General features: G+C 44.3%; 1 protein-coding gene across 1 annotated transcript in view; it reads left to right on the top strand.

Annotated features, from left to right (window-relative positions):
- The first annotated feature begins 7,905 nt into the window (after window positions 1-7,905).
- LOC124722403 overlaps window positions 7,906-13,731 on the top strand; it is a 439,721-nt gene continuing 433,895 nt past the window's right edge. Inside the window, exon 1 of the mRNA XM_047247572.1 lies at window positions 7,906-8,015. Coding sequence (XP_047103528.1) covers window positions 7,906-8,015 — 110 coding nt within the window. The remainder of the gene's footprint in view (window positions 8,016-13,731) is intronic.

Here is a 13,731-nt window from a genome sequence, read left to right on the forward strand (position 1 = left end):
TTATCAGCTCATAGCTTTACTATTTTCACATTGTGGTAAGTAAATATTAATATTGGTGGCAAACATAATTGTAATATCACATTATCACTAATTGTTCGCCTCAATCTTTCTTTGCTTTTCGTAGCAAAAATGTCAAAGAAGCACGCCTATACTAAGAAATACACACCAGAAGAAGAATTGGAGTTGCTATTTTCACTACCTAGCGATCTTGAGGATTCTGAAATAGAAAGTAATGAAGCATCAGAACATGAATTTGTTTCAGACGTTGATCCGTGTTTGATTCCACAACCTAATATCAATGACAGTGCAAACAATTCTTGCTCCATGGACGTCGATATTTCTAGTGACAGCGCCGTAAGTGCAGAAGAGCCATCGGCAGAAGAGGAATAGTCCGATGACACTGCTGTTTTCGACTTTCTTCGCGTTGATACAAAAGGAGAACCAGTTGTCAATCACCCATCGACAAAACACAGCACAGCGAGAGACTACTTCCTTTCTTTATTTACCAATCAGATGCTGGAGTATGTGGTTCAGCAGACAAATCTGTATGCAGAGCAACAGAAACAAAAACAGCAATCTGGTCAGACTGTAAGTGAGTCAACAAATAACTGGACAAATTTATCTGTAGAGGAGTTACAGGCCTGGATTGGAATGAATATCTTGATTGGTGTGGTTGCGTTGCCAAGTATAGTGCACTACTGGAGTCAGAACCTGCCTTAGGTCAGCCTTACATATCGAATACTATGACATGCAAACGTTTCAAAAAGATATGTGAAACTATTCACATAAATGACAACAAGCTGAATCCTGCAAGAGGGCATCCAAACCACGATAAACTTCACAAGATCGGACCTCTTATAACCTTTCTGAACAACACAATTCGTAAACCATACACTGCTAGTAAGGTATTGGCTGTGGATGATACCTTTCAAGGGACGGTCTTCGCTCAAGCAGTATATGCCTCTCAAGCCAGTAAAACGAGGATACAAGGTATGGTGTTTAGCAGATTCAAAGACTGGCTATGTCATAAAATTTGATATTTACACAGGAAAATCAAATGACGGATGTACAGAAAATTCTATGGGAGAGCGTGTAGTCATTAGCCTCACCCAGGACCTGAAATATAGTAACAGTTTAGTAGCGTTTGACAACTTCTTCACCACAGTGAATCTAATGCAAATGCTTTTGAACAATGGAATCTATTCTATAGGGACTGTCAGAGCAAACCGAAAATGGCTTCCTTCAATGATGAAAGATAAATGTACCTTGAAAAGAGGAGAATTTCTGTTTCAATGCAAACGTGGCATTGCAGCTATAAAATGGATGGACAACAAACCTGTCACTATTTTCACAACTTCAGACAATCCTAGAGATATCACACTTGTCTCAAGAAAGAATAAGGATGGCACAACCAGCATGGTTACGTGTCCCATAGCTATGGCAACATACAATACCATAATGGGAGGTGTAGATCGCTTTGATCAACTTAGAGAACGTTATGCAATAGGTCGACGTTCTCGTAAGTGGTGGCATCGGATTCTCTATTTCCTATTAGACATGGCAGTTGTAAATGCCTTTATATTGTAGAAAACTAATAAAGGACAAGAGGGATATGATGATCAATTGAACTTTCGATTACGATTCGCAAAACAATTGATAGATGGCTTTACATCCCGCAAAAGAAAAGGGCGTCCAGTAACCATTCTAACCAGGCAGAACACCTTACCAGATCATGCTAGACTTGCAAAAGTAGGCGATCATATGCCTGTTTTAGAAACAACCTACAGACGGTGCCGAAAGTGTCCATCAAAAGCTCGTGACAAGAGAACAAAATATGTATGCTGCTCCTACAACGTACCCCCGTGTATCGAACCATGCTTCCGTCAGTTTCATGGGAAATAAAAAGAAAATGTAACAATAATTTGAACATTTTGTTGAAAAACAATTATTACTTGTAAATTTGTAATGTAAATGTTTTTGAAATAAAGTAAAACAAAAAGAAATCACCGTCTTCTTAAAATTTTTTTACATGTAATGCCAACATGTTACAGCTTATAAAATGGAAATGGGATATCTTCTTCCCACCAAAGTGTAAAGCTCACAAATCGGTTTACCACCGAAAATGTAAGGTTTAAAAAAGTGCTGTGGTGACATATTTACCACCATAATTTTTAGACCTAAATTACAAAAATAAAATTATCAAAAAATAAAATATAATAAATTGATCACAATTCTAATTCGATGCAAAAAAAATTAGCTTCGCTGAGTCGCCACAAAAAATGCGCCCGTTAAAGGGTGGCATCTAGGGATTGCTTCTTAGATACAGTTTAGTACGGGATTCACGTCCGGAAGTATACTATTTGGATGTGAAATAAATCTGATGGCTGAATCATTTTCAAATCTCCCCCGTGATGCTTTGCCCAAAGCGCTGACCCGTGTGCTTCACAAGACCTGTTCCACCTGGCGAGCCTGCTGTTCGTTGCACAAGCTGTATCTTCGCGGCATGCTTTCACATACATGTCGAGGAGCACCATAGTCAGCCTTACTAGTTGAGAACGTACCGGTTTCTGGCAACCGACACAGTAGTCGGACGAAAATGGTATTTGATGGAGTGAGGCAATCCGGAAATCGTTCTCGATACATTCATTGTTCAGCTTTACCATTACGTAACACACCAAGAAGCGGAAGATTTCAAAATTATATGATTTTTCAACTTATTTTTTCCCAAACTGTACATTTCCGGACGTGAAATCCTTATCAAAACATTATGTAGTAAGTTTCCGTTACAACGACCGGAAGCTTGTAAAAGCAATTATGAAGAACCCTGTGTTTTGTGCAGGCGGTGTTCCACATCTCGTAAACATTTCGAGAAAGTCAGTTTTGTGTGACACCATAAACTGCTAACAATCGAACGCATGCTTACTACCAGTCTCAATATTTGAGATCGTCTGGCACAAAGCAAAATCTTTCATAACAGAAACCTGAAATATTCGCATAAAAATTTTCTGTGCACCCTATATGGCGTCAGAAATGCTATGTCGTCAGTGATAAAACTACAAAAATAAGCAGCTATTTTGCGTCATTGGAAATAAAGCACATAGCAAATAATAATACAGTACATTGCCTAGCAATAAAAGTGAAGCATGGTCGGATTCAACTTAACATCGATGAATATGTAAATGATTCTCTGTGACAGGAAGAAACGCCACCAGAGTGCATCAGCCTTGTTCGTGTTTAGTATTGTTACCAGGTCTGGTAGGGTATATAAGGGACGAGAACAGCGTCAGATGTTGACTAATCACTATGAAGGGCGCAGAAATGCCGCTTACTCTTGTGAGAATGCGTTATCAGCGCCTCACAGTGTTTGGAATGGGCCTCAGCGTCAGATGTTGACTAATCACTATGAAGGGCGCAGAAATGCCACTTACTCTTGTGAGAATGCGTTATCAGCACCTCACAGTGTTGGGAATGAGCATCATTATGGATCTCCATTGGGGCGGCTGGTAGAATCGTTCCTTGACTAGATTTCTGGGCCATTTGGACATGGCAGTGGCGTGGAGTTGGACTGCATCGGAACGTAATGGCATAAATACTCGTCGTCAAAGTTCCAGGCGACCACGTCCGACCACCACAAGGGAGGACCGCCGTAATGTGCACCAAGGATATAGTAGCCCCTTCACAGATGCGCCTGCCATCCGAGAACAAGTAATGGACTCCGTGTCATCTCGTACCAGTGGTCGGAGATGGGCAGCCGGACTAGGTACTTACGGTCCCAGGCATAGGCTGCCGTTAGCCCCACAATACAAAAAAATGGCTCTGAGCACTATGGGACTTAATTTCTGAGGTCATCAGTCCCCTAGAACTTAGAACTACTTAAACCTAACTAACCTAAGGACATCACACACATCCATGCCAGAGGCAGGATTCGAACCTGCGACTGTAGCGGTCACGCGGTTACAGACTGATACGCCTAGAACCGCACGGCCACACCGGCCGGCACTACAATACAAACGGCTGCGTTTGGTGTGGTGCCGTGACCAGGAAACATGGACTGCTGATGAATGACTTCACGTTGTGTTCAGCAATGAATCGGACTGTGCACTACCCCGGATGACCATCGTTGGCGTAAATGGTGGCGACCTGGTGGGGGGTCCCATTCTCTCCGTGTTTTGGTGAGGCACATTGGTGTTAGTCTTGTCGTCATTGTTTCATTGGTTATGACTTCAGGTCACGTTACGAAACACCATACTGCGTCCTCCCTTGTTACCTCCTAAGCGACAGAATCTCGATGCCTTTTTTGAACATGAAACACGATATACGTTCCCTAATGTATACAGACATTAATGATATGGGCCCGTAATTTAGTAGATTACTTCTACTGTCTTTCTTAAATATTGGTGTGACCTGTGCAACTTTCGAGCCTATGGGTACGGACCTTTCGTCGAGCTAGCGGTTGTAAGTGATTGCTAAGAATGAAGCTATTGCATCAGAATACTCTGAAAAGAACGTAATTAGTATACTGTCTGGACGGGAATACCCGCTTTCATTAAGTGATTTAAGTTGCTTCATTACTCCGAGGATATCTACTTCTAAGTTACTCATGTTGTCAGCTGTTCTTGAACCGAATTCGGGAATATTTACTTCGTCTTCTTAGGTGATCATACTGATAGGTGGGCTCATACTGCCTAGTTCCTTTTAAATTTGATTTGATGTTGTAATCAATTAAATAACATCATGTACCCTCTCAGTCCGCCAAGTTTCATTTCGTTTCTTCCTCCCCTTCCGCATGCTTCACCTGTTTTGGTCGAGCAGTGTTCACATGAATGATTTTTAATCGGTGTGGGTAATATTTTCTCAAGGGTGAATCTTGTCCACAATGGAACTGTAATATGCAGGCTGAAAAATCATATGCGAGAAAGTGGTTACGTCCACAGTGTACTTTTATGTGGCAATTGGGATATAAAAATGTTAAAATAGGGCGTCACTACGCTGATGGCTCAAGTCAGGTCACGTACCTACTTCATTTGTAGCATCTAGCTGACACATTGTACGAATAACTCGAAAGGACCGCCATTTTAGACCATAACGTACACAATTTGTTAATTTACATATCACACTGAGAACCAAAACCATCTTGTTTTGAATATGGATGTTAACCACGGAACTGATAAATTTCACAGCATGGACATTTTATAATAATGGAAATGTATGCAGATATACAGGGTTTAGTGTCCCGGCGACGAGGAAGTCATTTTAGACAGAGCACAAGCTTGTAATGAGGGCGGATAAAGAAGGATACTGCCCTTGTCATTTATTAAGGAAACCATCCTGGTATATACTCCAGTAGTTTTAAGAATATCACGAAAAATCTAAATCTGGATGGCCAAACGTCGATTCGAGCCGTTAAAAGTATCACTGAGGCATTAGGCACTGTCTCCATAGAGTCACTATCAGTCAAACTGTAGAAGTATCCGATAGACGTTTCGGCCCAGGTACCCGGTACCGAGGACTAGCTATTGTAAGGTAGCTATAATTTCGCACGTTACAAGCACTCATCTACATACTTTGCCGTGATTTACTTCCGGAATTAGGTAGGTTGTATATCGTATATATGAATATTTAAAGAAGACTGACACTGTCACGTACACCTTGTAAATAGTGGTTAACGCTTATTGCATGAAAGGTGACGGAGTGTCTTTATTATCAAAACGGCGTAATGAATGATTGCCTATACTACTAGAGGTTGGAACGCCAGTGGAAATTAAACAGCAGGCATATCTCAAGCCCTGGGGGGAAAAGCCAGCACAGATGTGTTGGTCCTGCTTGACACAGAAAGCAGCCGAAACAGACGGAGGGTCTGGGCACCAGAGCGCGGAAGCACAATACATAGCGACCGGCCGGTATTGCAGCGGGGGCCGGAAGAATAACCGGATAATACTTCCGAAAGTCTGAAAATCTTGGACGCAGCAAAGAGAACGAGGAAGTGCTACCTCGGAAATCGCAGGCTGCGTTATTTCCGCGGATTTTTACTCTGAGAAGTGTACCACTGTATGAGTATAGTATTTCCTCGCAAACTTTCCGCGCTGGACAACAAAAGACTAAAATATGGTTGGTCGGCGTTCGGAAGAGTCTGTAGAGAAGGAGAGTTACGAGGGAGGAGAGCCGAGCTTTGCTGGGAAGCCAGCAGTGGAGGTAAGAAGTCTTCCGTTTTGAGCGCACGGGTTTGACGGGCACTCATGATCAGCTGTTGTTGGTACAGACGGACTTGCTGTCTTTGCTCTCAGGAGATTTTATAGTTAGAACGGTTAGGCACTGTACTGTTGCGAACTTATACGATTCTGGCCTTCGCCTCTGGGTAGGAAATCGTCATTGAGTACGCAGCGTTCAGTGACTGAGAGCACTTCCTCTGTCTATACTCACGTAGAGACGTTATCTGAATTCCGTCCTTGCGGCTTGGAGTTCGCGTTTCTTGTCTGTAGAACACAGAGAGGAGAAGACAGTATTAGGTTATAATAGTCAGAGGACTGCCTTCAGCCGTCCTAGTGTTTGAAAGAGTTTAATTTTTTTGCTGGTTTCCTTCCATCATCGCAGTCATGTCCGAGAACCATCACTCCGACGCACCGGATGCAGTTCATACAATGATATTGCTAATTGCTTTGGCTTATTAGGGCTATAAAACTAAACAGCTATGATCACATAAATTTTATTTCCACTGAGTTCGCACACCACTGTAGATCATCTTTGAAAGTAGTGTCTTCTGGTGTTTGGTACATAGGTCATGTCAGTCATCTTGTGTTAGTTATATTAGATCGGGTAGCCATAAAAAGGGGCTGGTTTGGGCAATTGATCAATCATATTAGTTAGGAAATGCATTTGTATCTCTTTATGTCCATTGCACATTGATATATAAACAATAATAGTATAAAAGGGCTTTAATCTACAATAAATGTATAAGCAGAAATAACATTTATCATTTGGTAGTTACTAGTTCCCTTAATCATTAATTTATGTTTATGCTGTAATTTATGTGTTAAAGACCAAGAAGTTGGTAATCACAATTAAGAGACTCTAAGATCTGCTTCAGGGAGTAGTCAAACAGAGCCAAATCTTCATTTTCGCGTTCAGTATTTCCGTTGCGCACATTCATTTTTACACCCGCCTGGATGAGGATGATGATGATTTTTGGATTGTGGGGCGCTCAACTACGCCGTTATCAGCGCCCGTACAAATTCCCAACCTTTTCTCAATCCAATTTTGCCACGTGCATGAATGATGATGAAATGATGAGGACAACACAAATACCCAGTCATCTCGAGGCAGGTGAAAATCTCTGACCCCGCCGGGAATAGAACCCGGGACCTCGTGCTCATCTTGGAGTATCACCTTGGACTACAAAGCAGTGACTTTCAAGAGGTGTACGGGTTGATGGAATGAGAACAGAATAACAAATAGGTTCCATCTTAAACACTGAAGGATGGAAAGAATGGAAAGGTGAAGATATTGATAAGGGTTAAAAATACAAGATTAGTTCCTGATATCAGCTAGTGGCTAAAACTTCTCCATGGAGCGCTTTTCAACTGTCATCCAGTAACTAAAATTTCTTCTTTCTCTTTTTCTTTTCACCTGTACAGGGGCTCTCTGCCACACACGTACATAGAAGTGGGTGACCGTAGTGTTAAATGAGAATATAGTGACGAAAGAACCCCAGAGCACGTTGTCGTGCAATGTCGGGGTAAGCCGATCTGTAGTGACATTGAGCCAATGAGGCAACTACATTGGGAACTGATATACATCACAGCACAAATGACAGGATCTCAGACTGCTTGTATGAGGAGTGCGTTCCGTGATGAAACCTACCAGCGATGTTGTGCTCGCAGCTTGAGCGGTAGTGATACTGCTGAAAGAATGAATGCTGCTGAAGCTGCTACAAGGACTTGCATGGCTTTCCAGTTTTTGCCACCACGAGAACCAACAATTGAGAAGTCATCACCAATGGATGTGGAAATAATAGAGAAGTACAGAGTGATCATTGGCATTAGACAATGATGTACATGTCGCCGATGATTTGTAGCATAATAAAGAGAGTTTCTGTCAAATGTAGTTACAGTTCTGTTGTAGTTAAAGAAGTACTGTAGTTTGGTAGTTTGGCCTATATAGGCAGCCACCAACTCACAGGGGAAAGGAGGATAAGGTTGCCGGGGCTGCAGTAAGTTATGGAAAGCAGGCAGAGCAGTCTGCCGACCGCAAAAGTAAGACTCCCCTGTCGAGGTGGAGGTAGCTTTCTCATCATTTTCTGTGCTCTTTTTGTTCTTATAAAATAGTACTAATAATAACAGTTAACAGTTCATTATAGTTTGGATGTAATTGTGATACACATACAATCCTCTGAGGAAAATGATATAACGTAAAGGGGTAAATTTCACAGTTATAAAACACTTTTACAATCTGTCCACATAAATGGCAAATATAAGTGGGAGAAGTTATTATTGTAAATGCAGATTAAATTTAATTCTCTGAGACAGCTGCCATTTCACAAGGCAATTAATTACGTATAAATTACAAGCTTGTGTTTTAATGTATGGGTGCAACTGTTGTTGAAACGACATGTTCCATATCAAAATAGTTATCCAAGATGTGACCTAGGGGACACGTAAATAAATAACTAATAATAATTTCGTGTGACTAAATGGCCGGATGCAAGCCTTTCAGTCGGACGCCATTTCATTGAATTGCGTGAGCTTAATCTAAATCGGTTATCTAGCGGGGAAAAGGGGACCTACAGTTCTACTGGGGAACCGAATCACATGTCGTTCCTGGCGACTCTCCACATAATTAAGAGCTGAAGGCTTGTTTAAATGCAGACTGAAGGTTTTCGAGGTACGATCGGGATTCGATCCCAGGACCTCTCACTTTCTAATTAGTGAATTCATTTATTTTTTCGTCTCTGTTTGTTGTTATGAATTCTTTTAGTCTTGCGCTTTTAGTTGTAATTTCCTTCAGTTTAAAAAGGATTTTAAGTTCTGGGAAATCAATCGTATGAACAGTGGTACAGTGACTTCAACTTGGTTCATGGACTAATTTACGCATCAGATTAATGGGTGCATAGGTAATGCAACAACAAAGTACAAGGGACAGTAAATCTTATTGCTGCCACAGAACGAGATGACGTACTGTTTGTGTAACCACATAAAAGTTTCATTGATGTGTCTAGCACTGAATTTGATATCTCCAGAGACACTACCTGTCAAAAAAAGTGAAGCACCCAGAACAGAAGGGAGGAAACGAAACAAAGCTTCACAGATTTAGAAGGTATATGATGTAATTTCAGTGATTACAAAACTGAGTCAAATTTAAAAGGAGCTTGTCAGTATGAGACCACATATCAGTGTAGTGTTGTATCCTTTCTAATCTAAATGCATGCACTGATTCGATTGGGAAGACCGCTCTATCCTCTCCTGAGGAAAGCTGGCCCAAAGCTGTTGTAATTGGTCCTTCATAGACTGTATATTGGCAATGGGACGGAGTTAACTTCCGAGCTCGTCCCACATATTTTCCATCGGGAGCCGATTTGAGGATCTTGCTGCCCACAGGTGCACCTGAACATCACGCAGTTCAAAAAGGCAAGAACTACACATGGAAGAGCGTCATCCTATTGAAAAATGCCACACGATATTGTCGTATGGGAGATAAGACATGAGGATGTCCGTGGCGTACCGATGTGCCGTCAGAATTCCCTCAGTCTCTTCCAGCCGTGATCTGGAGCCATAGCCGTTGGCTCTCCGCTCCATGACGCCACGAGTAACGCCGCTGTGCCTCTTCAAAACATTGGAAGAATGAGATCTCACCCCAGGTCGCCGCTGTACTTGCCGGCGATGTTCATCCGCGGTCACGGCATCACTCCAAAAGCATCGTTTTTGTTATGCTGTTAGCGACAACCTACGCTTGGGACGGTAATTCACTTCTCCGACTGCTGCTAATCTCTCACCAACGGTTTGGGGGGACACATAATGTTGTAGAGGGTCTATTACTTGTTTTCGGATGGCAGGCGCAGATATGAAGGTGTTATGATGCTTGGTGCACAATACGTCGGCTTTCCCTTATGGTGATCAGATGTGATCGATCAGTACCTTGACATCGAGTATGCCTGCCCTCGAGTCCCATGCAGTCCAACAACGGACCCCACTAATCTGGATACTGTGCAGTTCTACCAACCTGCCAAATGGAGATCCTCAATAATGAGGCTCTTACAAACTCTGTCAGGCGCTGACAACGCTGTCGCACGCGAGTACTCGAAGTCTTGCATCCTCCTAAGTGATCACTCAAAATCCGATGCTGTTCACGTCTCTCACGTGCATTGCCCAGTTGTCCATGATGGCATAGTCCCTACAAGGCCTGGTAACAACACTGTACACGGGAAACCATAATACAGTCTGGTGACCTTTCTATCTGTCACAGAGAACTGCAGCTCTAATCATTTACATACCCGCCGATGAGATGTACGTATACGACGTTACATTGACGTGTGACCAAGTCTTCTGGGTGCTTCACTTTTGTTTGTTAGGCGGAGTACGTTCAGCCTGTAGAAGAATCTCTATAAAACGAAGGAAACAAGAAGTATAAACAATATGTTTACTCGCCTGTTCGCCACAAGACCGCACTGACAAAATTTACAAGGCTGCTGTCGATAAAGGCCTATCTGGAATCAATCCAAGCCTCGATTTCATAGTGTACGATATTCACTAAAATTTGAAGCAGGCAGCTGTGCAGTGTGACGCGATGGTTGCCTAACCTACTGCGGATGAAACTGACAGCACGAAGTCTACATTTATATCTCCATCTGCATCCGTACTCACCAATCCACGTTGCGATGTGTCGTGGAGAATCATTTACAGCCCTCTCCTGTTCCATTCGCGAATGGTAAGTAGGAAAAACTAATCTTCCACATGAGTGCTAAACTCTGTGCTCATTTTACGCCGATTTCAGCTCACAAGGTGTAAGAGAAGGGAATGTGTGTCACCCTTTGCAACCCTGTTCAAAGTAAGTCATTAGCAGCTAACAATTTACTGGTCTTATTACTTCCGAACTGTCCTCCCTATACCTCACAACTGTGACCCGGATGTTATGCTCGTTGGTTATAAGTCTTCGGTCTTCAAACACCGTGATCGATCTCGACGCGATGTTAAACTCCAGCTTTGTTTAGACTTCCACAAAGTATAAATTTAAGCAAAACACAAAGTAAGGGCTTCTTTGGACAAGTGAAACGGCATTTTGCTGGGACTCTAACGCCTCAACATCAGTGGACGATAAGCCAACCCCAGGTCGTAAGTACGTAGACTTAAGTCCCGACTGACACCAGTAATGAAATAAAATTAACAATATGCGCAACAAATAGCTTATTAATTCAGTCTACTGCCACCAGAATTGTTGCCGTTGGAGGATTATCAGACAGCCACATCTCTTAAGCTAAAACAGTGTTTAGATATGGACAAGAAGTACTGGAAGGGCTCCCGGAATTTTACAGCTCTGGAGTTTAATGAGAACCATCATAATAGTCTCTCGCTTACTAAATCAACCTATTACGCCTCTATTCTTTGGGTCTTTTCTATTTTCCATGTAAATGGCTCTGAGCACTATGCGACTTGACTGCGGACCCGCGGCCGATTTTAAGGCTACCACCTAGCAAGTGAGGTGTCTGGCGGTGACACCACATTCCTCCCCCGCAAATCGGCGTACGGTTGTGGCATAAGGCTTCCGCCCGCCGTGGGGAGGACCCCATGTTGACGTATGCGACGAGGTGGGGGGCCTAACAACAGGCGAGGCTGTGCCACCCGCACCCTGCCATTCGGACCGCGGGGAGCTAGGAAACGCCTGAAAACCTGCTCCAGGGTGCACGCCAACATGCGGTGTATGTGCCCGTAGAGAGACAGGAGGGGCCGAAGGGTCGACCTCCATCGGGCCGGGGCACCCGACGGGCGAAGACGACATAGGGTCCGGAGCGGGCAAGAGTTCCATGTCGGAGGACAACTGGTCACGGGAAGCGATCGGCGGCGCGTGACCCAGGGAGGCGCCCGGCGGTTGCAGCGACGCGTCCACTGCGGGCGTCGCCGGCGGGAGAACAGGCGGCGGCGGCGGCGGCGTCGCGTCGCCATGGGGCAAAATGGAAGGCAGCGTCGGTAACACCTGGGGCTGAGGCGAGCCAGTAGATGGGTCCCCAGGGCGCTGACCGGACGGCACCGTCGCTGAAAGCAGATGGGGAGCGGCAGATCCCGTGCGACGACAGGGGCGCAGCTGATTGAGATGCCGTCGCACCTCACCAGAGACCCCCAAAACCTGATACAGAACGCGGCCGAGGCAGCGAAGAATGCACCCTTCGAGCCAACGCCGTGAACCTCGATAATGGCGGTAGTAGACAACGTCGCCTGGGGCAAAAGCGGGTGTCTGCCGCTGCACAGGAACCTGATGCGGCGGATGTAGCAAAGGCATCAAGGTGCGATGAGGGCGACCGTGAAGCAACTCAGCCGGCGAGCGACCATCTCGGGGCTGAGAGCGATACGAGGACAAAAAGAGCAATAACGCATCCTCCCGAGAATGCGACTCTTTCAACTTCAACATCTGTGACTTGAAAGTCCTGACCAATCGTTCCGCGGCACCGTTTGACTGTGGCGAAACCGGCGCGGACGTCAGATGTTGAATACCATTGGCCTTGCAGAATGACTGAAATTCTGCGGACATGAATTGTGGGCCATTGTCGGAAACAATAGTCTGTGGAAGACCTTCAATGCAAAAGATAGCAGATAACGCTTGGATGGTGGCAGATGACGTCGTGGAAGACATCCGGACAACAAAAGGAAAATTACTGAATGAATCTACCACAACCAACCATCGAGCATTCCAGAATGGGCCAGCAAAATCGATGTGTAAGCGTTGCCAAGGGGAAGTGGCTTTTGGCCATGCAAAGAACTTCCGCGGTGGTGCTGATTGTTGTTCGGCACACACCCTGCAAGAAGAGCACATATTCGTAATCGCGGCATCGATTCCGAGCCAAGTACAGTGCTGACGAGCAAGTTGTTTCGTTCTCACTATACTCCCAATGTCCTTGGTGGAGCAGCTGTAAGACAGAGGACTGTAACGAACGTGGGACCACGACCCTGGACTGATCATTATCAGAACGCAACAGCAAAACACCACGTCGTACAAGAAGTCTCTCCTGGTGAGCAAAAAATCGGCGAACCAACGGATCCCCGATCCGTGACTTTGACAAGGGCCATTGCGTAGCAACAAAACGCAGAATGGTAGCAAGGACAGGGTCGGCAGCTGTGGCTGTAGCTACACGACGAAAATCAATCGGAAACGATTCGACCACGTCATCGGTTTCCGAATCAATGAACATGCAAGCAGATTCGGAGGAATCGAATGCTCTATCCTCAGCAACAGGCAAACGGGACAACGCATCGGCGTTTCCGTGCTTAGCAGTGGACCGATACAAGATATCGTAGCGGTACTGCGAGAGGAAAATGAATTTCTGCGCTGTACGTGGAGGTACAGGCTTGGTCGGATGAAAGAGCGATGTCAAAGGTTTGTGGTCTGTGATGATGGTAAAGTGACGACCATACAAGAAATCATGAAACTTTGTAACACCAAATACGAGAGCCAATGCTTTTTTCTCGATCGGTGAATAATTTCTTTGCGCAAACGAGAGCAATTTGGACGCAAAGGCAATAGGGCGATCGT

Source organism: Schistocerca piceifrons, chromosome X (assembly GCF_021461385.2).
Source record: "Schistocerca piceifrons isolate TAMUIC-IGC-003096 chromosome X, iqSchPice1.1, whole genome shotgun sequence".
Classification (NCBI taxonomy): domain Eukaryota; kingdom Metazoa; phylum Arthropoda; class Insecta; order Orthoptera; family Acrididae; genus Schistocerca; species Schistocerca piceifrons.